Genomic DNA, 26,754 nt, shown 5'->3' on the forward strand with positions numbered 1-26,754 from the left:
CAAGAAGAGGCGAACAACTCAAATGATGTCGTAGCCGGTACCATTCTGATCAATAATATACCTGCTTATGTGTTATTTGATTGTGGTGCTATGCATTCATTCATGTCTAAGAGATTTGCCAAGAGGCTAGGAGCTAAGCCTGATAACTTAGAAGAACCATATAGAGTAGCAACTCCTGCAAATCTAATTTTAGAAACTCGCACTCTATTACGGGATATTAGTGTTCTCATAGAAGATCAGAAGTTCAAGGCAAATCTGATTCAAATAAACATGGTGGAATTCGACGTAATTCTTGGAATGGATTGGTTAGCCAAGAATCATGCTTTAGTAGACTGTCATGGAAAGACGGTAACTATCCAAGCTCCACACCAAGAGAAACTATTATTTCGTGGCAAGACCAAAGAACGAAAGACTCTTCTTTCTGCTTCTCAAACTTGGAAAGCCATGAAAAGTGGAGAAGAAGTTTACCTAGCTATGTTAAGCGAGGTAAAGAAAAAAACCACACTTACGCTAGAAGAGATTCCGGTAGTACAAGAATTCCCGGATGTCTTTCCTGAAGAACTCCCTGGCGAACTTCCCGACCGCGAGGTGGAATTTGAGATTAATTTAGTGCCCAATGCTACACCAATCTCAAAAGCACCGTATCGAATGGCTCCAGCAGAGTTGAAAGAACTCAAAGAACAACTTCAAGAGTTGTTGGACAAGAAGCAAATCCGACCAAGCGCATCTCCGTGGGGAGCTCCTGTCTTATTTGTAAAGAAGAAAGACAGAAGTATGAGGATGTGTATCGATTACAGAGAGCTGAACAAGATCACGATCAAAAACAAATATCCACTTCCAAGGATAGATGACTTGTTTGACCAACTCAAAGGAGCTTCAGTCTTTTCCAAGCTCGACTTAAGGTCAGGCTATCACCAACTCAAGGTCAAGACGGACGATATCCCGAAGACAGCCTTCAGAACAAGGTACGGACACTATGAGTTCACAGTGATGTCGTTCGGATTAACAAACGCTCCGGCAGTATTCATGGATCTCATGAACAGAGTGTTTAAACCATTTCTAGACAAGTTTGTTGTGGTATCATCGACGACATTCTAGTATATTCGTCAAGTGAAGAAGACCACAAAGAACATCTTCGTCTCACCCTCCAGAAGCTGAGAGAAAAGGAACTATACGCCAAGTTCAAGAAATGCGAATTCTAGCTAGAGAGCGTCGCATTCTTGGGACACATAATATCAGCAGCGGGAGTCTCTGTGGACCCAAAGAAAGTTGAGGCAATCTCAGATTGGCCCAGACCAAAGAATGCGACCGAAATTCGAAGTTTCTGGGGACTAGCAGGCTATTATCGAAAATTTGTTGAAGGTTTCTCTTCAATAGCAATACCTCTCACCAAACTCACACAGAAGAACTCTAAATTTCAATGGAGTGAAGATTGTGAGAGAAGCTTCGAGACTTTGAAGAAGAAGCTTACATCCACACCAGTGCTATTATTACCTATGGAAGGTAAGGACTACACCGTTTATAGTGATGCATCCAAAGGGGGTTTAGGATGTGTACTCATGCAAGAGGGAAGGGTGATTGCATACGCGTCAAGACAGTTGAAGCCGTATGAACAAAATTACCCAACGCATGACCTCGAACTAGCTGCAGCGGTATTCGCACTAAAGATTTGGAGATATTGTCTTTATGGAGCCAAGTGTGAGATTTTCACCGATCACCAAAGTCTCAAATATTTGTTCACACAAAAAGAACTAAATATGAGACAAAGACGATGGATCGAACTCATGAAGGATTACGACTTGACAATAAGCTACCATCCAGGCAAAGCCAACAAAATAGCAGATGCTTTAAGTCGAAAGAATATGAGTAAGGTAATCCTGACATCACTTTCAGCACAACCATGTCTTCGAGAGACAATCAAGATGAGTCAAGATAGGGATTCCGCTTTAGTGAAACTAAAAGAGAAAGTTAAAGAAGGGAAATCACAAGATTTCGAGACGGATAACAAAGGAATCTTGTGGATGAAAGGTCGATTGTGCGTACCAGACATTGATGACCTTCGACAGGAAGTAATGTCTGAGGCACATAAGTCGAAATTTTCAGTCCATCCCGACAGTACCAAGATGTACAGAGATTTGAAGAAAAATTTTTGGTGGAGTGGAATGAAGAAAGACGTGGCAATTTTTGTTTCCAAATGTCACGTGTGCCAACAAGTAAAAGCAGAACACCAAAGACCTGGAGGACTTCTGCAACCTCTTGAAATTCCAGAATGGAAATGGGAGCATATTTCTATGGATTTCGTTGTAGGTTTACCAAAGTCGAGACAAAGTCATGACGGAATATGGGTAATCGTAGATAGACTCACAAAATCTGCGCATTTCTTACCTGTCCGCATGAACTATAATTTGCATAAGCTAGCCACATTGTACATGAATGAGATCGTACGATTGCATGGAGTTCCAGCTAGCATACTGTCAGACAGAGATCCTAGATTTACATCTCGATTTTGGAAGAGCTTTCAACAAGCTATGGGGACTAAGGTTACTCTTAGTACGGCCTACCATCCGCAGACTGATGGCCAAACTGAGAGGACAATACAAACTCTAGAAGACATGCTGAGAGCATGTGCCTTGGACTTCAGTGGTAATTGGAGCGAACATCTGCCCTTAATCGAGTTCGCATACAATAATAGTTACCACATCAGCATTGGAATGGCACCATACGAAGCTCTGTATGGACGAAAATGTCGATCACCACTGTATTGGGATGAGGTAGGGGAAAAATCCATTGTTGGACCCGAAATGATCCAAGAAACAGTGGATAAAGTTGCTATGATCAAAGAGCGACTCAAAGCTGCACAAGATCGACAGAAAAGCTGGGCGGACGTGAAAAGAAGGCCCGTGGAATTTGAAGTTGGAGAGAAGGCATATGTGAAAGTGTCACCCATGAAGGGTGTAATCCGATTCAATAAGGTTGGGAAACTGAATCCCAGATACGTCGGACCATTTGAAATTCTTGAGAAAGTGGGAACACTTGCTTATAGATTAGCACTTCCACCCGACATGTCAAGAATTCACAATGTATTCCACGTATCGCAGCTGAGGAGATATATTGCTGATCCTAGTCATATTCTGGAAGCTGAACCACTGTTGGTTGAAGGCAATCTAAATGAAGAGCTGAAATATGAAGAAATTCCGATTCGAATTGTGGATAACAAAGACCAAGTACTGAGGCGACAAACTATTCCATATGTCAAAGTGCAATGGTCAAATCACACCGAAAGAGAAGCTACTTGGGAGTTGGAAGAAAAGATACGAGAACAATACCCTTATCTCTTTGAAAATCGTGCATAGCCAGGTTTCGAGGACGAAACTTCTCATAAGGAGGGAGGGATGTGAGAACCTGAAATTTCAGCAATAGCAAAAGCTAAAAATTCCAGCAGAAGCTAATATTTCAGAAGCTGGTATTTTTCCAGCAGATTGGAATCCAGCACCAGCACCAGCAGCACGAAATTCCAGCAGACAGTTATTAATTCAGACCATAACTTGTAACTGAAGCATTCAACACGAAATAAAGATTGTTAATGTCAGATTATGACATTAATTGGAAGGCTAACAGTCAAATTTCGGCCTATAAATAGCACCCTCAAGTCTCTGAAATGGGTTACACAAGATTTGAGATTATCACTTAAATTTTCGAGCTAAGAGAGTGCTGATTTTCGAAGCTGTAAAATCCAGTAGCAAGGCAAGCACATTTCCAGACTTCCACCGAACTTCTTTAGCAAATTACGGTAAGTGGGCTTATATATAAATATCTTGAAATCTGTTTGATAATTCTGTTCTAAAGTTCAGTTCCTGTATGTTTGATTTCTGATTTTGAAGCACTGAAACTCCCTAGTGAACTAATGGTAGGAATATATATTCTGAACATTTTTGAATTCTGATTCTGATTCTGATTCTGATTCTGGCCTCACCCCTTAGAGGAGAGAACATATAGGGGACTGATATCAGTTTAGCCATGAAATTCACTAACGTGTTCAGTGCTTACTAATTCTGATTTCTGTTCTGAAGCCTGTAAATTCTGAATTCTGATTTCTGTTATGAAAATACGAGTTTTCTGTATATTATTATATTACTGTTTCTGTTGAAAACGATTTCGAAAACTGGGAGTTATTCCCGCCCCTGCTTACTGAGTGACAATCATATCACTCACCCACCAAACCCATCTCAGATAAGAACGAGGAAGAGTTGATAGAAGAAGAGAAGCAACGTCAGTTTTGGGGCTGGTGATGAAGATCGTTGTTCTTAGTTCTGATTTATGTTTCTTTTGATTCCGCTGCATCTGTTAAGATATTGTAATTTTATGGTTTTACATTTCCGCTGTAAAACATTTGTCTTGAGTTGTAACAGACAATGATTATTATGAATAAAAGACGGGTTTCTGAAATTCTGTACTTCTGAGGCTTGTTGTTTTCGAATGAATATTTGAGAGCAACGCCAGTGTCTACCAACCCCCGTCCTGGGGCGTGACAATATAGATAATTTCTATCATTATTTTTTATATTTATGTTTTAGCTCATCATTAAAATAGAAATTATACTTTCCTATCTACACATTAAATGACAACCACCTATTAGATACATTAAAGCCCAATAACACAAACATTAGTTGAGCACTAACTACCCAAATACATAATTATTCACATATAAGCTTATACAAATACAATTGATCTAACAATATCTCACTTAGTCTATATGTGTAACTTTATAGTTATATTTGTGATAATAAACTTATGAGCTCAAAAATGTTGTCATTCCGAAATGCATTTATAACTAATCTGGTCTATCAATCACATCAAAATAGAATCAAAGCAATCTTTCCCTAACTCAAGGCAAATAAACATATCATTGGTCACATATGCCAACACAATTGAATGACATGGATTATGAAGTGGATGTGTAGCATGAAAATTTCATACAATGTGATCATAACATGCATATTTCCAACTGATCCTCCCTAAACTTTATTGCGAAAACACTTTAAAATATAATTAGAGTGTGACTTAACTTGAAATTTATTTTGTAGAAAATAAATTTACATAACTGCAACTGAAAATGTCTACAACTGAAAAACATTTAAAATAACAAACTACCGATAAAATAAATGTTCTCAATTGACATAACACTCATATGAGCAGTGTGTGCTCATGAAACTGTTTGAGAGGTAGTCCGTTAGTAAGCACTTCTAAGAGGAAAAGCTGATTATCGATGATCAGCTCGAGTGAATGATATTTATTCCACTTGTAGCTAAGTACAAGAGGACATGTATCTTGTAGTTGAGTGAGTTGATCATCGGCATTATTCTCTTCTGGAACATCCTCTAGATTATTTCAATCACTCGTTCTCTTTATTCATGATCTGGCCCAGTAGGAAAATCTTTTTATAGTGTTGGACCATATTCAGAGATGACTTTACCATTTTTTCTTAGATCAACTTCATTATTACTCTCATCGTCAAACTTAATGGCATCCAATCTATTTCTCAAATAATGAACATAGATATCTTCTCGAGATGGAGAAACAAAAGATTTATAAAAAAATAACATGAACAGTTTCTTCAATAGTTAGAGACTTAATATTGAAAACTCTAGAAGATTTTTACTAACTGAAGAATAAGCGATAAATAAACTCGTATTATATTTAGCATCAAAACGGTTCAATAAATTTTATCATTATTGTGGATGAAGCACTAGCAGCTAAATACTTTAAAATATGAAATATCCGATTTTTTATCATTCATGATCTTATAAGGAGTATTACTATGTTTATTGTTTAGCATTGATATGTTCTGAATATAAAAATTTCTTTTGTCTGTTCTTCATCTCAGTAACAATATTTTGCTTAGGTGACCTTGTAGCAGAGAACTCGCGATTCATTTCTTGGTCATCTAGATAGTATAAGCTGATTTTATTATTAAATTTGTTGCCCCTAAAACTTTTTATCATATCTATCACAAGATAATTCTCATTTTGCAACCGTTTTAAAATCTTGACCAAGTGGACGCTTTTACGATCTTTGGACGGCAGAAAGATCACCCAAGTATACATGGAATATTTATTCATCTATTCTCGCTAGAGTATATCTCATTCTCCCTAAATTTTTTACCAGTATAAGACCAAATAGATCTATGTGCAATAAATCCAAGCATTTGGTAAATGAGTTAAACCCATTGTTTTTAAAAGTACATCTCGCTTGTTTGCCTAACTGACATGCAATGCAGATCTTATTTCTAGAAAAATCAATTTTCCTAAGTCCAGTCACCATCTCTTCCTTGCTCAGAATGGAAATAGACTTGAAATTCAAGCGATTTAGTAGCTTATGCCAAGGGATGTAAATGAACTAAACGGTTTGCGAGCTATTCGAAGCTCGGCTCGATAATAGGCTCGCGAGCTCGAGCTCGAGCTCGGCTCGTTTAGGTGGCTCGCAAACATGATTTTGGAATGTTCAATATTATAATTATTTATGTTTTTCTTTTGCTCTTATTTGTGTCGTTTTGGTTATTTATGAATGAATTTACATTTTTATGTCTGATTTAAAATTAGTTTATAGATATATTTAATTTTTAACAAGCTCGATTCAAACTCAAACTCGAGCTCAATTCTATGCTTATCGAGCTCGAAAACGAGACGAGCTCAAGCCAGGCTTGTTAAACATGTTAAACGAGCTATTAATAAATGTATGTCGTGAAATTCAACATGATAACCATTCACACAATTGATCAATGCTACTCAGATTGTATCACAAATCTTCATCTAGAAACACATCTTTAACAATGACTTTGTCATGAATAATCTTCCCGATCTAATACTAACCACGGTTAAGCTGTATTCGAGGTAGAATTTTGACTTTCTTCTTCTTCTATAGTCATTAAAATAATCTAGAGTTATGCTTACATTCAAATATAGTGGGGTCTATTAGTGTAAATGATGATTTCAGCAACACCACCTTTTTATGATAATAATAGAAGACCTTCTGAAAATGAGGATATGCTGAATCACCATGTTTGGTGGATTTTATCACTTAGTATTTTATTGGTTTCTAGCTCTCATAATCAAAACCTGTAATTCTTCAACAGTAGTAAAATAACAAATTTAGATCATAATTACTTTTTAAAATAATAAATTTTTTATTATTTCTACAAAAATACCAACTAATTAATCATCTAGTCAAGATGTCTTTGTCCATGTGACAATTCGTATTGCAAACTTTTCAAAAAATAATAATTAAGATCAATAAAAAGGACTACTTTTAACCTAATTCGATTTTGTCCACAACCAAAATTAAAGTCTAATTATCACACTTTCAAAGAAGATGACAAATGTAAGAACAACACGAATATTCAATCATTCACACCTTTTTGATCCTCAAAAAAGAAGAGGCTGACATGTGAATATGTTTTTATTCATTTAACTTTTTTTTGCAAAGAGGGATAACATTATTATATTATTATAATAAGAAAGTGACAGAAGGGGCATAACCTCTTTTTGAAATCAATTATATGTTATACAATTTAAGCAAACCAACATTATTTTAAAATGATTAGGTGTCATATCAGACGGTCGATCTGGTTTATCACTACAAGAAAAATGATTTTCCGCAGCATGTATCACAAAAAACGATCTGGTTTATCGGGTCGGTTCAAGTTGAAAATTAATATCACAAAATTAATCCGTAAGATGCTCTTATAAGAAGTTTGTGTTTTAAATTTATTATTATTATGAAAGAAATTTGGGAATTAATGAGAATGGTAGTAACATCAGTTTATTTTGTTTTTATGAGGCAAAAAGATAAGGCTTTGAGGTGTCATTTGTTCCCACCCACACTTTATGCTAAAAGGTTTTATAAAATGATGGCATAGGATAGCGATGAAAATATTGTTTTATTAGTTAATCACTTTAAGAGTGGGTCTCATGTGAGACCGTCTCACGGATCCTATTCTGTGAAACGGGTCAACCCTACTCATATTCACAATAAAAAGTAGTACTCTTAGCATAAAAAATAATAATTTTTCATGGATAACCCAAATAAGAGATCCGTCTCACAAATACGACTCGTGAGACCGTCTCACACAAGTATTTGCCTCACCTTAATTTTTTTATACTAAATAAATTGACAAAAAAAAACTAAATATTTTTAGTACAAACATAATTTCAAAAATTATATATTATTATTCATCGATTCATAAAAATTAATGTCGATTTCTGGGATCAATTGAGATTTTTTTTCTTTTTAAAAAAATTTCTAATATAAAATTGCATATATTTTAAAATTTATTATAATATTTTTTCTGCTTCTGCGGTTACAGAGGTGTACATCAAATTCCGAATCCGTATAGCTTATTGGACTTGCCTTTTGATGTCCAATTTGCGAAATTTTTTATAATGTGGCCCGTTAATAAGTCATTTTGGGCTTTTTATGGCCCATATTTATCTAAGGCCCACAATCAGATCGGATTCAAGAATGATTACAGATCACTATGCAGATTTCTTTTTTCTAGTTTTGAGTTAAGAGTATACTGGGCCGTCAGAAATACTTGTTATCTTTTTTGTGGTCCATTAATCGTCTGGCATACTGAAAGCCCATGTAATTTAAGGCCCAAATTCAACTTAGACCCACATCCCTTGAATCTCAAATATCCACTGATGCACGCTCCCTCAGTCCACGTACCACCTTTCCTATCATTTCTTTGTAAATAATGTAAAAGATATACAATTATTAGATGTGTTATTATTTTTTTGAATTTGATCGAATAATATTAAATAATTAATACAAAATTATTTTCAATTTAAATAAATTGTTTAATTTTTTAAAAAAATTCAGAATTTTTTCTAGAAATATGAAGTTATTTGAGGATGTTTTTTTATTAGAGTAATAAAGATAATTATGAAATTAAATATTGAATAAGTGTATTGTGAACAGTCTCACGAATTTTTAACTGTGAGACGGGTAAACAATACTGATATTCACAATTAAAAATAATACTATTAGCATAAAAAGTAAAATTTTTCATAGATAATCCAAATAAGATATTCGACCCACGAAATTGATGGATGACAAGAGTTTTTGTTATTTATATATTATATTTTTGTGCTAGATTAAGCAAACATTGGATGATTCTCTCCCTCTCTCTCACACACAAAATTGAGTAGCCTGTCAAATTTTTATATTTCGGAACTTGCAATCTCAAGATAACTTGACAAAAAATTGGGTTTTGAAATCAATCTGCAAACTTCACTTAAATTATGGGTTCGAAGTGCTAATGATTATACAGAAATCGAGGGTGCCCGGTGTCTTAAATCCGATAGACGGAGCAAAATAGTTCAGTGCTTCTTGGGTACGATCATTTTTGTAGAGAGGATAATGTTGACTTCAGTAGGACAAATTTCTTTATCTTCGTCTTATTCTTGCTTCACGAATTCACTCCCTCGCCTTTCCAATTCGCAAAATCGTTCCTTTTGCGGTAAGCCTCGGAAATATTTATGCAACAGCCGTAATAGTTCTATCTGCAGAGCAACACTCGCTATCCACACAAAGAACAGCAGCAGTAGCGACCCTTCAAGTAGCATCCTCAATCAGAGGTACCGAAATATTAATTTAGATACGTTTTTGAAAATCGGTTTTGGTCCTGATGCCTTGTGTGTTTTCTCGAAGACTCTAAAAGATTCAATTTTTCGTGGTTTTTTTGTTTGTTTGTTTGTATATTTTTTTTAGTTCTTGCTTTCAGGGTTCTTGTTTCTGTACTTAATGGTGAACTTTGGCTGTTGCTTTGGTATAATGTAATATTTTCACAGAATTCAGAATAACTTGTAGCTTTCATTTCGGAGAACGTTATCATTTACCATCACATTCATAAACGATAAAGCATCTCGTGCATTCGTTACTTACTTTATGTTTGTACCTTTGGATTTTTAAATCGTATGTATGGCTGGACTTGATGTTGGTGCGAAACTTAGATTTTAGAAAAATTAGATATAAAATTTTACTTTTTTCCATTTCAGATGCCAGCTCTTCCCCTTTCCTGACTATACTGTCATTTGTTTCGAATGTGGTTAATATTCAATATTTTTAATCTTCATTTCCTACGAATGAACACACCATGCAAATTAAATACATGAGATGTTGAGGTATTTTAAATCCTTTTTGCTTGTTGCGTTGACTTTGTGAATAATGGAGAGCTTTAGCGTATGAAATAACTGAGCAAGTAGCACGTAATAATCTGCCTCTGCTGTCATGCATTAAGTTTCTTACAAAAACAAAAAAATGATTATTTTCGGGAATGACTATGATTTTTGGAGCTTAAGGCTTATCCCTGGATTCACATATCATATCTTGGCTGGTATACTGGAAGACATCCTTGAAAGCTGTGGTAGGATCAACCTTTTGCAAAGTTGTATTGTAACATTTGCTTATATTACTATAAACTAATTCCAACCTTGTTGTCACATTGAGGTTTCATATAATAGCTGGATTGAATTTGAAAGCCAGAGGATAGCTCAGTGAAAAGGAGCCTCCTAGGCTTCTTTTGCAGACGAGAAAGCAGAATGCTTTTCATTTGTTCTAGTTATCGGAGCCATGTTGATATTTATTAATTATGAAATATGTTGAAATAATTTTGTGAAAATGATGTAGTGATTTTTGTCAAATTGGTGTTTGAATGAGTTACTTTTTGTTAAAATTTTCTGATCGCCATGGTTTCTATAGGTTTGTGCGCATATTGTTTGGCTTTACATGTTTTCTTTTTGTTTTCCAATGAAGCCTACCTCACTTTTCACGAGAAATATCAGTGCCTCAATATCGTTTCTTTCTTTTTTGGGACCAAAGTTTGGAACTCCAGGATTCTCTATGGTATTCATGGAGAGTTTTGTCGTCATTTATCTGATAAAATAGCAGATATGTAATAAGATTCCCTGTAACTCCGTTTGATTTTTAATGATCTAACAAGTTGTGAACATATGGTTGATTTACCTAAATGATGTAAATGTTTGACCACATGGTTGGCATTTAATTTGGTCCATGATTTTTCACCTAGAAATCAAATTTCATCCACGAGTTTTAAGATTACTTCAGTTCCATCCCAAAGTTTTTTATGATTGCTTGCATTTCATCCATATGATACAATTTTTGGCAAAAGATGTAATTTCTTCTAGTTTTTGCTTGGATGTTATTCTAATGTAATTCTTTTTTCAACTTTGAGTTGTATTCATTATTCAGTTTTGCTCGAGTTTAAAGTTTGATTTGGCTACTACATTTGGTAAGAATTTATACAAAGTAGTGAAAGTAAAATGGTTTAAACTATTCCACCACTTAAATTGATATTTCAATTTTAAGTGAGTATGATCGGCAAATGCACAGATTTGATTCAATTTTAAGACATCCATTTGTCATATGCATGATTAACTAGAAAACAACTACACGTTCAATTGCACCGTACTTAATCTCAGCTACTTGCAAAGTTAGAGACTGATTATAATTTGAAGTGGATAAAACAGTTTGATTATGTGCAATTACCCAAAGATCAGTTACTTGGCTCGATTTTGTATCAAATCGATAAATTGAATCAACTGCCAATAGTACGGGGATGGAGCTGAAGCAATTTAAGATATAGCGATGAATTTGATTTTCTTGCAAACACTTGAGAACCAAAATGAAAATTTACCGATCACGTTTTAGTAATATGTTATCTAGTACTATCTATTACCATTTTATTAAGTGTGAGGACATCTTAATAATTGAAAATGGTGTCATGGTGATTTTTCTAAATATTCCTATTATACCCTCCTTTGAACATATCGACTTTTGAGTAGTTTCTTTTACCGCATGTCCCTTACCTTTTCCCTTCAAAAGGCCACTGACTGCAAACGGTTTACGTAGATTTCTAAAGTCAAATTTATCTGCTGTGCCTACATTGTATTGGAAACCATGAAAAAGTAGAAGAATTTGTGAGAAATCCACTCAAAATTATAAGCATTTCGAAGAAACTAACATAATTCTTGGAAGAAGCAGTGACAAGTAATTCTCTCTGACCATCTCCGACAGACATTTATCGGTATTGGAATTTTCTATTCCACCTTTGCTTTCTATCTGAGTCCTGAGATGTATATTAGTTAACAAATATATCTTTATGGTTTAACCGTCAAATGTTATTTGCATCATCAGTGATCAAACTGTTCTCAACATACTTGATAGATGTTTAAGTGTAGTCTACTTAGTAAATCTAACATTAATTAATAATTCGGCAAGCATGTGGGAACCACGTGCGAAGATCACTTGTATACACTATTGTGGGTTCATTCTAATGACCTGGTGACATGAGATGTGTGACATTAACTATGTGTGTTTTTGGGGTTCAGTTAACAAAAAAAAGTAGCATTCTCATTGCTCTGTGGTTTTCCTTGCTACTGAACTGTAAATGAATTACTAAGAATAGGAGTGGCTCTTCTCATCCTTTGTATTTATCTCTTCCCTTTTGGAAAGTTATACGTTGATTGCTTCAGATTCATTGAACTTTGTTATGTATTGACATGTTCATTTTTCGGATTTAATTTTCCCAGCTGCGAGAGTTGTGTATTTGATCCTCTTGGGATTAATTCTGATGGATTCTTGGATTTAAAAACTGCTTGGGAAAGTGCTCTAGAAATGTTTTCTCAAAAAATTGAGAGTGCCTCAGGCACCAGGAAAGAGAATTCTTCGTCTGCTAGAGGAGCGGCAGGTTTCTTATCAGCAATTTTTTTTACTCATATTAGCGTTTTTCTACAAAAAAAAATCATCTTCTAATCTACCTCTCTCGATCCTTGGTAAAATATTTTTTGCATTTTCCAGCTGCAATTGAAGACACTAGCATTGATTTTGGGGATTTCTTCAAAGGTCCACTCCCTGGAAAATTTTTAAAACTTTTAGGATTTTTGGCTCTTTCAAGACTCGGGATATACATACCTCTTGGTGGGGTAAATAGGGATGCATTTATTGGCAATCTTGATCAAAATAGCTTGTTAGGCACGCTAGACTCGTTTTCTGGGGGAGGTATTGGCCGTCTTGGAATAGGCTCGCTTGGTATCATACCCTTTATCAATGCACAGATTGTTTTTCAGCTTCTCACACAAATCTACCCCAAGTTGCAAGAACTCCAGAAGAGAGAAGGTGAAGCTGGAAGAAAGAAAGTGCTGCAGTATACTCGCTATGCATCGGTTGGATTTGCCATAGTGCAGGTACATGATGTCAGATTCATACGCTATATAATACATTCATACGTATATACATGCATAGTGGCCGAATGAGAGCTGAGTGACAGAGGCTTTTTGCTTTGAAAGTTTCCTATGAGCATATATATTTTTGTATATTATACGTGTACAAATATGAATTCTCCTTCCTCCCCGAAATTTACTGCTTCCAACACTCTTTTGCATGATCATAAAATGCCCAATTTCATTTGCTCCCGTTATATATTTGTGCTGGAAAAACAGCATATCCTTTGGAATTTTTATCAGTTTTAGATTCACGAGGGCTGATCTAAAGGGAACATAAAAAATGAAAGCATCTAATCCATGCTTCATGATTGAATGATTGATCCTTATCAACTGTATAATTTTTGTATTCTTTTGAGGATCATATTATGAGACTGGATTTCTAAATTGATGATATTGACAAAAGAATATGTTTTGGCAGGCAATTGGCCAAGTATTATTTTTTCGTCCCTACGTAAATGACTTCAGTACCCAGTGGGTCCTCTCATCTGTTATCATGCTTACTCTTGGATCAGTTTTCACGACATACATTGGGGAAAGGATCACCGACTTAAAACTTGGAAATGGAACGTCTCTTTTAATCTTCACAAATATCATCTCCTACCTGCCGGCATCTTTTGGGAGGACAGTCGCTCAGGCATTTCGAGATGGTAACTATGCCGGACTTGTGGGCATCGTTGCGTGCTTTTTGCTACTAGTTCTTGGAATTGTATACGTTCAGGTGAGCTTCACAACTTGCACTAAAGACGTTTTTAATTCCACTATGTGATGCCAAATAGTGATGACAATTTCCTCTGAAGTCGTTGGAGAATCCGATATCCGACCCGAATAGAGGAGGGTATGGAGGGATTTTTTGGATCATATTAAATAATTGGGTAATCTGGTATGAGGATTTGTGGGTTCGGGGATGGTGGCAGGTCTAGCAGCATCCTATCCATATCCATACTTGGCTCAAATACCCAATTAAATTATAATATATTATATCTACCAAATATTATAAATATCAATAAAATGCTATACTTTTATTAGTCTATGAGATAAATTAATATGCATAATACTATAAAAATAAATATAATAAAATGTGGAAGGTGTTTATCCTTTAATGTATTAATTTAACAGATTTAAAATGTGGAAGGTGGTTATACTTCTTCTCTCTTATTTTTCCATACATGTTTTAATTTAAAAAGAAGGGCAATTTTTTTTTATTTGGTCATACCAAAACATACCAAGAGGTTTTTATGGTGTACATTTTCTTTATAAAGTAGAAAAGATGTATATGTATTTTTTATTTATTTATTTATATATATATATATATTAAGAAAGGTTAATTCTAATATGTTTTTGTCTGATGATGATAGTTGTGTGATGAAGAAAATTGTTAGTGTATAGCTTATGTTATTTTTGTTCTAATATTTTGTTATTTCTTATGTGATGTTAAAGTTTGCTAATTTTATTTTTAATTTTTTTTCTTATTTCTCTTAAGAATTAGGTAAATATGTATAAATTAATTGAAATAATTCAAATTTTTAAAAATGCAATTGTAGGTGATAATATGATATTTGGATAGAGTATTGATATCCGATTTTCCGACGCGTATGGCGACAGGTATGATGATGATGATGAAAATTGAATACCTGATGGCTATGAGAATGGAGTTGAATATAATAAATGAGAATGAAACGGAGGAAATGAGATACTACCTGAATCCGACTCATTGGCATCCTGAATATCAAAAGCATCGTTGATTAATTTTTGACCACATCTTTCAGGAAGCAGAGAGGAAAATTCCAATCAATTATGCCTCAAGATACACTAGTGGAGCTGGTGGGATTCAAAAATCTGCTTATTTACCCTTTAAGGTATGTAACCTGTTTCATCTAAGTTTTTTGTTTATGTTTTTGTCGATTGTATTTGTTGACTTGGATTGCACTAATATCTGTAGAAAAGTGAAATTTGTAATCGTTTGTTTATTTCAAAGAGCATGTACATCATTTTCTAGTTACAAGGAACAAATCAAATCCCACGGACAATGATATAGAAAATCTCATCCTACCTAATTTACAAATACATGTTATAATATCAAATCACTTTATCTTATAAAATAAAGTCTTGATTAAGTAAACTAAGTATCCTAATCTACACTCCTCCTCAAGCTTGGCTTTAGATGTTGATGAGACCAAGCTTGTTAGCAAAGAATTCGTGAGTTTGTTCTGATAGTACTTTGGTGAGTGAGTCGGCCAATTGATTAGAGGTAGAATCATATTATTTTCTTTGATGAAATGACGATCAACTTCAACATGTTTGGATTTATAACGGTGAACAAGGTTATAAACAATGCTGATAGTTGATTTGTTGTCGCAAAACAGTTTCATAGTGTCTTCAAACTCAATTTTCAGTTGCCTCATAAGTCTTTTTATCCAACAAGTTCACAAACTCTATTGGCCATTGCCCTATATTCTACCTCAGCATTACTTCTAGCGACCCCTAGAAGTTTTTTGCTGCGCCTAGTAACCAAATTTCCCCACACAATTGTACAATATTCGGAGGCAGACTTCCTATCAGATATAGATCTAGCACAATCAACATCTGTGAATGGGTTACTTGTCGTTCATCATGTTTGGCAAAGAGTAAGCCTTTTTGTGGAGTTTTTTTTCGAGTATTTCAGAATCTTATACACAACATCGAGGTGGCCTTGACATGGTGAGTGCATGTATTGACTGACTAGACTGACTAAGGTAATATGTGGGTGAGTGTGTGAGAGATTAATGAGTTTTCCCACAAGTCGGTGATATCGTTCTTTGTCCACGGTTTTCCCTCAAACATCTTCCCTTTGTTTCCTAGCTCAACAGGTGTATTGCTAGCTTTGCATTTCAACTTTTCTGATTCTTCTAAGAGATCTAGTGTGTAATTTCGTTGAGAAACAAAGATACCTTCTTTACTTCTAGCAATTTTCATCCCTAGAAAATATTTGAGTGTACCAAGATCTTTAACTTTAAATTCTCTTGTCATCATCAGTCTTATGTTTTCCATTCTTTGTTGTCATCATCAGTAAAAATTATGTCATCAACATACGCTATGAGAATTATAAATTTTTTGTTCTCAAAGTGTTTGATGAAGAGAGTATGATCTGCTTGTCCCTGAGCATATCCAAATTTCTTAGTTACCTTGTCGAATCTACCAAACCAAGCGCGTGGGGATTGTTTCAACCCATAAAGAAACGTGGAAGCCTGCATAATGTTCGAGTTCCCAGTTGTTCTTCAAATCGCGGAGGTTGACTCATATAGACTTCCTCTTCAAGTTCACCATTTAGGAAGGCATTCTTTATCTAAAGTTGATGTAATGGCCAATCAAGATTTACTGCTAAAGATAGGAGAATTCAAACAGTCTTGAGTTTGGAAACTTGGACAGAGGTTTCAGTGTACTCAGTGTAATAGGTTTGAGTGAATCCCATGGCTACAACGCGAACCTTGTATCTTTCAATTGAATCATTAGCCCTATATTTCACAATGAATATCCATTTGCATCCCACCGTGTTTTTTTCTTGTGGTAACTCACCAAACTCCAGGTCTTATCTTGTCTTGGCGCACATATTTATTCAAGGATCGTTGTTTTCCATTCAGGGACAATAAGAGCGTCTTGAACAGTCCTGGGAATTTTTATACTAGACAAATTCAATGTGAAAGCACGTGATGATGATAACTTAGAGTAAGAGACAAACTTTTAGATAGGGTGGAGAAGTAAGGTTTGTCTTCAAGGAAAGTGACATCCCTAGAGACATGAATTTTTCTGGTTTGAGGGCAGTAGCACCGATAACCCGTCTGAGTAGAAGAGTAACCGATAAAGATAGTTTTGATTGCTCAAGGATCTAGTTTGCTTTGGTTGTGGTTATGAATGTGGACAAATGTTGTACAACCAAAGGTCTTGATGGGAATTTTATGAGAAAGGTGAGGATATTTGCAAATGTGGAGGGATAAAGGTGTTGCAAAATTTAGAGGTCGACTTGGTAAACGATTGATATCGTAAGCAGCGGTAAGGATATCATCCCCCGAGATACTTGGAAACTTTGACTGTGAATGTTATGACTCTTAACAACTTCCATCAAATCAACTTCCAACAAATGACAATTTTTTCTTCGAGACACCCCATTTTGTTGTGGGGGTGTCGACACAAGTACTTTTCCATTTTCCAAAAAGTTCACTCATAAATAATGGCATTGAAGTGTGCTTTTACCATTATATATGTGTGGAGTTTGGATTTTTTCATGAAAATATGTTTGGATCATCTTGTGGAAAATTTTGAAGGTTGTACTTGTGTCAGATTTGTTGTTAAGAAGGTAAACCCAAGTAACCCTGTGTGGTCGTCAATATTGGTCAGAAACCATTTTTTAACTTGGGAGGCAGTGACTGGAGAGGGACCCCGAAAACTACTATGAATTAGTGCAAATGGTGCAGAGGGTGTGTAGGGTTTTGGTAAAAATTAGAGCGGGTATGCTTAGCCAAGGGACAAATATCACAATCAAATGTACCAAGATGTTTATTATTGAATGATGAAGGAAACAATCGTTTTAGATATAAAAAATGGGGATAGCCAAACCCATGATGCTATAACGTTACTTCCCTAGACCTAGAACTGGAGGTAGACACATATTAGACACATGAGTAGTACGACCTTAGACATAGCCCCCTGAAGATGGTAAAGACCATTATGAATCCTAACATTGCCAATCATCCTCCCCAATAGTCTGTCCTGAAATTGATAGTAGGTCCTGAAATTGACACGATAGAGGCACAATCTTAGCAACACAATTATTATCAAGTGTGAATCTACTAACAGAGATTAGGTTGCATGTGAAGGAAGGAACAAGGACGGAGTTGAGGATATTAGATAGACGAATGCTACCAATCACAACTGGAGTCAATGACCCATTTGCAAGTTTTACAAAGTAGGATTTGAATAATTAGTAAAAGTGCAAAATAAGCTGGAATTTGATGTCATGTGATTGGAAGCACCAGAATCGAAAATCCAAGAGCCTATACAAGTTGAATAAAGGGCCGAAAAAACCATACCAGATTAGGTCATTGAGCATGACCCGACAGGAGGGTTGGTTTGGGGATTGAGGGACATTTGATGGAGGAAGCGACAGTACCGCTCAATCTCCTCAATTTGATCCTTTGTGAGTGGCTTTGAAGTGTCAGAATTTCCAGGAACATCCTGGGTGGTTTGAGCCTGAAACACATGTGCATCGCTTTTCTTTCGGGCTTCCCATGTATTTCCCAACACTTATCTTTCGTATGACCTGGGCGCTTACAATGCTCACACCAAGGCCGTTTGGACGTTCGTGGAGCAGTAGTTGTTATCTTCTGGGTCACAAGGACAGAGACATCAGGTGCAGATTGTTGATATGAGTTAGCATCAGAGAGCATCATTTTTCTGCGCATTTCATCACACCTAACATCAGCAAGGGCATCTTCAGGTGAGCGAAATGGTTCACAGGCAACCACTCGGCCACGAACATAATCATGGTTGCTGTTGAGGCCAGCCAAAAAATCGAAGACCCATTCTTTCTCGAGGGACTGCCGGGATTTGACACTGCAGTTGAAACACAGTGACAACTTGGTGACTTGAGCTTGAAACACTTGTGCATCGCCTTTCTTTCGGGGCTGCCAGTTTGTGGGCTTCCCATGTATTTCCCAGCACTTATCTTTTGTATGACCTGGGTGGTAACAATGCTCACACCAAGGCCTTTTGGACGTGTGTAGAGCAGTGGTTGATATCTTGCGGGTCACAAGGGCAGAGACATCTGGTGTGAATTGTTGGTGTGAGGTAGCATCAGAGAGCATCACTACATCAGCAAAGGCACTCGGCCACGAACATCATCATGGTTGCGGTTGAGGCCAGCCAAAAAATCGAAGACCCGTTCTTTTTCTAGGGACTGCCGGGATTTGACTCTACAATTTGAACACGGTGACGAATCTTCAAAGAACAGGTCCAATTCTTGCCAGATTCCTGAAGGTCAGAGAAGTACTAGGTAACAGATTTCTCCACTTGCTTGATGTCCTTCAGTTTTCTTCGAAGTTCAAACAATGAGATGAATTTCCAAGATAGGATTACATCATACGAGCCGCGTCCCAGACTTCTTTTGCAGTTTGAAACCATAAATATTGCCTACTGATATTGGGCTCCATTGAATTGAAGAGCCAGCAAGAACAATGGAATTTTCTGCTGTCCAGGTTTTGTATGTAGGATCAGATACACTCGGCGCAGCTATTTCACCATTGAGATAGCCAACTTTCCCACGACCGCAGATTACGATCTTGATCGATTGAGTCCACTGAAGGTAATTCGGCCCATTAAACTTGTGGGTTGTAATCTGCACAGATGAAAATTCACTGCCTGAAAGAGAAGCGATGGAGCCAATGGGTTTTTCAGCCACTGTTTCGGTAGAGATTTCAAAGGTGGTGGAAGATTCCGTCGACATAGTGCTTGAATTTGGTCGCCGAAGGAGAGGAAAAATAAGGAAGGGTTGCGAGAATTATTAATCGCAGCAATGTTGCGAGATGGAAGGATGAGGTTTAGAAGTCCTGTAACCCTTATATCATGTAGAAAAGTGGAATCAATAATCATATATTCATTTCGAAGAGTATGTACATCCTTTTACAGTTACAAGGAACAAATTACATCCCACAGATAAAGGGATAGAAAATCTCATTCTACCTAATTTACAGATAGTTGTTATCTTATCAAATAAAGTTTCGATTAAGTAAACTAATTATCTTGATTTACACTATCATTATAGCTGTTAGTACATTGGCAGGCACTCATTTTACGGTATCTACTTGTTCGAAAGTTTTTTAATGCCTTTGAAGTTTCTAGTCTTCATTCCATAAATCTTACTGGAATTAACAGTTCTTGATTGGCAGGTGAATAGTGCTGGAGTAATGCCAATCATCTTCTCTACTTCATCATTAGCTCTTCCGGGAACTCTAGCACGCTTTACTGGTCTGAATGTTTTGAAAATGGCTGCTGTAGGCTTAGTTCCTGGAGGTATGCTATTAAATCTTCCCATGGAAATTTGGTTTTTTCATGCTTGTTACTTGGAGATTTATTACTAGTATGTTTTCATACTTCCTCCATCTCATTGCATGAGTTATTCCAGGTGAATGGCATTAGTGTCTTTGGTGGGTTTATGTCATCTACTTGGTTGCCAGTACTAACCATTGAATACGATTTTCCAAAGAAATATAAGTTTACAGTCAGAAACTGTTTTTGGGGTTCTCTTGAAAACTGTTGTTCCAAAAAATGGCTGAAAACTAGCTTTATGACATTGCCTCAACTGAAGTACTGAAGGAATTTATCAATGCTGGGGACATGAAAATAATATGCATATGTTCATCCAGGTTCACTATATTTGCCGACAAACATTGTGTTGATAGCATTTTTCAACTACTACTACACGTTTCTGCAATTGGATCCTGATGATGTCAGTGAACAGTTGAAAAGACAAGGTGCCTCGATCCCACTCGTACGACCTGGAAAAAGTACAGCTGCATTTATTAAAACGGTAAATTGTCTCTCAACACATTTGCGGCGGTTAGTTTATTCAACATGCATATATACAATGTAATTGACACATTGAAGACTGAATGAAGAATACCGAGTAAATTTTCATTTCTTGCATCTCTGTTACAATTCAGAACACACAACATGATGCAATTCAATATGCTAAACTGTAGTCATATCCAGGTTGCATTTTAACCATCTCAACACAATGTTCCAAAATTCAATCTTATGCCTGTATTTGTGGATTTTAAGGTTCTGAGCCGGATATCAGTACTCGGGTCTGTGTTTTTGGCAATTCTTGCTGGTGGTCCTGCTGTAATTGAACAAGTCACGCATCTTACAGCATTTAGAGGATTCGCAGGTACCTCAGTTCTCATTCTTGTTGGTTGTGCAAGTGATACCGCTAGAAAAGTTCAAGCTGAGATTATTTCCCAGAAATACAAGAATATCGAGTTTTATGATTTTGACAAGTATTGATGATCATATGTTGAACAAAAGTACAAAGTGTAAAGGATATGTGCAAATGAATAGGGGTAATAAATAATGACAGCGTGTTTGTAAATTTTGCAATTAAACAAGTCTAAATTTTGTTCTTGTTTTGAAATGAATCAAACCAATTGTTACAACTGCCAAGATAAACAGAATGGCAAGAAAATTGTATGTTCATTATCTGTAATTGGAGGGCAAAGTTAATTTATATGTAATTGGAGGACAAAGTTTTCACAATTGAAAATCTTTGCCCTTATTCCTAGGAGTGAAAAAAATACCGAAATTTCCGGAAAAATATCAAATTTATCTAATTGTTGGCATACCGAAGATTTCGGTATGATATGGCAAGGATACCGAAATTTTCGATACAGTAACCGTCTGAATTTGAAAATTTCGGTATATACTGAAATAGTATATATAAATTAAAAATTTATAATATTGTTAAATAATAAAGTTATAAATTAAAAAGAAATATATAAGGTTTTCTCGGTATAAAAAAGTTTATATCGTTGCTGTACCGAAATATCGGTATATCACAAAATTTCGGTATAAGCAATATTCTAGTTATACGTACTAAAAATATACCATAAATTTCTGTAAGATATACGATATATAGTTTTCAATAAGATACTGTATACCACCACTATTTATTCCATATTTTTATAGGCAAAATAAAAATAAAATAATATTGATATTATAGATAGATTGAAGGAAGAACTGATCATCAGGCTCGGCTGAAAATCAGGCAAAATTCACATCTTCAATACTCTGAACTCCCCTTCTTGTAGTCTCCGCTAATCTTGAAGTTGGTATTGTCCACCCAAGCTTTGACTTTACATTTGATTATGTGAACTCGTGATCCCGTCTGTGTGAACTTTTGCCATTAAATCTAATGCAAATGACTTGATTATGCTGAGATTTGAACAATCTTTCTTTGGTTATACCTTCGCGGGGCTGCTTGTATGAAACACGCAGCCGACGTCCTCCAATGGTGGGAATAGAACCTGAATGTGTGCTGCAGTTTCTTGTTGTGTAGTCTTCTATATTGGTTGGCAACAAACTTGAGATCTTCGGCACTTAACGCAAAAATCTCAACTTTTACAAGGGCTCAAACTGTCCTTGTTGAAGTCAGCAAGTTCGCTGATGATTTTGGGACTAGAGCCCAAGCAAGTAACTGTTCTCCACAGAAATCACCTGGTTTGAGAGTAATTGAGTTGAAGATACCTGATTATAGTCCTTTAATTGATAAAATCTCGGCGGAAATCATTGCTTGTGCTAGAAGCTCACTGTCCTATGCGGGAAGATTAGAGTTGATTAGATCGGTTCTTCGAGGTGTGGAGTGCTATTGCCTACAGGTCTTACCAACTCCAGAAGGGGTTATATCGAAGATATACGGGTTACACAGGAGTTTTTACTGGTCCTCAAGCACCCATCTGTCTCCTGGACAAAATATGTAGTCCTATTGAAGGGGTTAGATTGGGTCTCTGAGATCTCAAGGCTTGGAATAAATCACTGTTATCAAAAGCGTTATGGAATATTCATTAAAAAAAGGACTCCTTGTGGATAAAGTGGGTTATTCATTTCTACTTTGCGGATTTCTGGGGTTGGATACCTAAAAGAGTGGATTCTTCATGACTTAAAAGCCTTGTCATGATTCGGGATGGAACGAGAAATAGGATGGAATCAGAAGACGATGTGGTGGCACATTTGAGAGATTGGTTTGATGGTAACAATGATAAGTTGAACAAAATGTATCATTGGTTCTCTCCTAATCCGATATGGCCGCAGAAACCACTAATCTGGAAACCGGGCATCATCCCAAAACATAGGTTGGCTTTTTGGTTGTTCGCTCATGAAAAATTCCTCACCAAGGATCGCCAACCCTATGTAATTGACAAGTTATGTGGCCTTTGTAAGTGTAATAATGAATCTTTCCAACATCTGTTTTTCTTGTGTCATAAGACAGGAATTATGGAAGAAGGTGAGAGATTGGTTGGAGTTGAAGAAAACAATGGGGTCAGCACAAGCAATGCTCCGAGCTTTCAGAAGTTGCTATCGTGGCTCATCTCTAAAGTTGCAAATTTTTGTATTTCAGCCATTGCCGCGACCATTTATCACATCTGAACATGAGGAATAAACAGTTGTTTGATGGGGAAGACAGATTCGATGCTACTTTGAGGAAGATTCAGATTTTAATGCATAGAACTCACATTATAGAGTGATGTGCCTTTTCCATTGATCTAGCTAGAGACCCGGGGTATGCCCAGCGTATTTGTATGCCCTTGTACTTGTATGCTCATGGGTTTGCCATCGTTATTGTGTTATTAGACTGGTGCATAATATTTAGTACGCTATTAGGATGTTTGGACAGAGATTCAACGATGGGTCGCACGCTCTGCCCAGGGCAATGCACGCTGACCCAGTGCACCGGCTGTGCTTCATACAGCTCACGCTGAGCTAGGGATATGTTGATTTCTCGTAGGTATACCCACTGTAATTTGTACCGAACTATATTTGCCTTTCAAAGGAGTTTTTTTCATGAAAAAAAAATTGAGTTGAAGAAACTCGTTTGACCTCCATTTGTAGTTGAATTCTCGAGTTGGCCCCTGATAATGAAGAGCATGTCCGTCACAAGATCACCCTCACGAACGATATATATCTACTTGGTGCTCGAGGAAGAGACCACTCGTCGGCACATTGCATCGAGCAATTGATCATCCATCTGCGAGAAAAATAGAACCTGGCAAATTTTCAACATTAAGTGCACCATGTTTGAAGCAGTCACATAGCCAAACATCTTGTATAGGTGGCATTCCAAAATTTGAAAATATTAACGAGTGTAAAAGTAATTTGAAATCAAGATAGGAGAAGGGGACCCTCTGCGAACTTCTCTCTGCCTTCGTTGGGAGAATTATACGCGATTGACGATATCCAAGCACAAGTGACATTGGATGTCGCGGCTCAGATATGCTGGGAGACCTCGCAAAATAGTTTCTTCATGTACACCTCGAGTGGTTATACTCATCAAAACGCCTCACGTCTTGTCAGATCTTCAGGAAGTCGACGGTGTCTCATCAATTATTCAGTGTCTCCTTGCTTCAGTCTCCATTGCTCGAACCTTACTGTTAAAGACTGCAGGTATGTCTACATGCAGACAAGAAAGGACGTAAATCAAACCATTTCGGAACAAACAATCTAGCATCTAAGACAATACAGTAGACTGTTCCTACTTCACCTCCTCCAATGATCATAGAAAAAATAACATGTTAAAGAAATCATAAATGAGAATAAGAAAGGAAAAATCTGACAGCTGACTCCCATATTCCTATAAGATGTGCAAACAAAGCAAGATCCACAAAGCAAGATCCAAGATGACGATGAGTATGGAAAACGACGTTCCCCCAATAAAAGTGCTTGTCGATGGGTTTTGCCCATATGAACTAGGATCGCGAAACATAGGAGTTACGAAGATAGCCACATTGTCATCGAGCTCTTGGAGATGTAGAAGACCATAAATTGAAGTGAATTTCCATCGTTCTCTTTAAGAAACAAATGTACATCAGGTTTTGTAATTCCCAGAACAAGCAATAGAAGTATTTCTGAAGAAAACTAGAAGAAGCAACACGTTTTGTGAAAAGTCTTCGAATATCTCAAGATCGAAACTAATATCTTCATCAGGGTCACAACTTCTAAACACATCAGTTCCAAGAATCCACAAACTCCACTCTCAGGTATCATCTGAGTCGCAATTCAATTGTTTGATCAAGCATTTTGTAGGGCTGTTTCTTTTCTACACATTGATTTCCAGCAAGACACAAACCGATCAACTGACAGCATGTACCATGCTGCACCCAAGACCTATGACCTCCAAATATTATTATACAAATAGAATTAGTCCAAGTCTTTTCCATAATAGAGTAATATGCATTTACATTGTGGGGGGAAAAAAGAATGAGAGAGATATATAATGGGTCAATTTCAGTTATATGGGTTTATATATAAATTATTATGTGATATGATGAGTTGTCTGTTAAGGTGAAGCCGAAACTTAAAATGATCGGTTAAAGTTTTGGTTAATGAGCTTTAATATATCTGATAAGTTGTGGACCTTTAATGTATAGATACAAAAGTACAATTTGTCTTTATAATGGCCCAAAACATAATTATCAGAAGATAATGATAGACATTATTTATATAACAGTCATGGTCCTCGGATCATGCGTTATCACATTTTTTATTCTTTATCCCATTATAGAAAATAGTTTCGAGAGAAACTAAAGGATTTTGTCAAGGAAGAACGCATAAATCTGGAAGATAAGACTCGTTATGAGGAATTAAAGATTATGAATTAAAGTATGCTTTCGATTTAGTTTTCAGTTGAATTCTTAATAATTTGGCATGATGAATTTTGTGGTTATATGGATTTTTCCCAACAAGTTGTATCACAGTCACTCTTGTTAAATCATTGAGATTTTGCTTAAAGTTTATGCATGATGTTTGTTCCAGATCTGGAAAAGAAAATTATGTTTGAAATTTTTTTAATATGGCTTAAGAACTTAATAATGATTTTGGTTGAAAACGATTATGCGAATGGTTACAACTCGGTTTCAGTAAAGAGATTTTGGTTGAAAATTTTAAAGATTCGGCATGAAAATTTCGATTTTCTGTCCAATTTTTTTTATAAATAAATATACATATACATATACATACATATATATATATATATATATATATATATATATATATATATATATATATATATAATCGATTTTATGTCCAATTTTTTTATAAATAAATATACATATACATATATGAGGAAAATAACAATGTGGGTAAAATTCTCGCCAAAATCGACCTAGGGCACGCCTAGACAGGGGTATGCACGCAGGGGCGCCTTTGCACACTTATGATTGTCCCAGATAGGTGCAGGGGCACAATTTCAGGTGCCCCCGTACGACATATGTATTTTTTTATGGTTCAAGTTTATTCGGTTTTAGTTTAAATTGTAAGTTATTCGAATAAGATAAGGTCATGTATATTTTTAAATATATTGATTGAAATAAAATATCTTTAAAGTGACCTCTTTTATGTAGATCAATTTTATTTTAAAATATAAAAGAATTATTTTGGGTGTATGTCATTTGTATAAATAATATTCGACTCTAAATAAGTTCAATATTTAATATAATTACATATATACTTAGGGTTTTTTTTAAAACTAATTTAAATTTTAAATTTTTTTTCAAAAATAATACAAAAAAAAAAAAAAGTGTTGCAAAATTACGGCAAACCGTGCTTACAAAGCACGGACGCTGCACATGTGGAGCAGCGTCCGTGCTTAGTAAGCACGGATTAGGTCCACGTTGGCTTATTAGCGACGGTTTTACATTACGTCGCTACTAGCGAC

At 35.9% G+C, this 26,754-nt stretch overlaps 1 protein-coding gene across 1 annotated transcript; it reads left to right on the plus strand.

Annotated features, from left to right (window-relative positions):
- Positions 1 to 9,193: 9,193 nt before the first annotated feature.
- LOC140803019 (preprotein translocase subunit SECY, chloroplastic) lies at positions 9,194 to 21,555 on the plus strand. The gene is made up of 8 exons (XM_073158693.1): positions 9,194 to 9,635; positions 12,609 to 12,766; positions 12,877 to 13,262; positions 13,720 to 14,019; positions 15,068 to 15,157; positions 20,219 to 20,342; positions 20,696 to 20,859; positions 21,111 to 21,555. Exons 1-8 carry the CDS (start codon positions 9,418 to 9,420, stop codon positions 21,333 to 21,335), a joined length of 1,665 nt encoding a protein of 554 aa, XP_073014794.1. The 5' UTR covers positions 9,194 to 9,417; the 3' UTR covers positions 21,336 to 21,555.
- The last annotated feature ends 5,199 nt before the right edge of the window (positions 21,556 to 26,754 follow it).

This window comes from Primulina eburnea, chromosome 10 (assembly GCF_022965805.1).
Source record: "Primulina eburnea isolate SZY01 chromosome 10, ASM2296580v1, whole genome shotgun sequence".
NCBI lineage: Eukaryota > Viridiplantae > Streptophyta > Magnoliopsida > Lamiales > Gesneriaceae > Primulina > Primulina eburnea.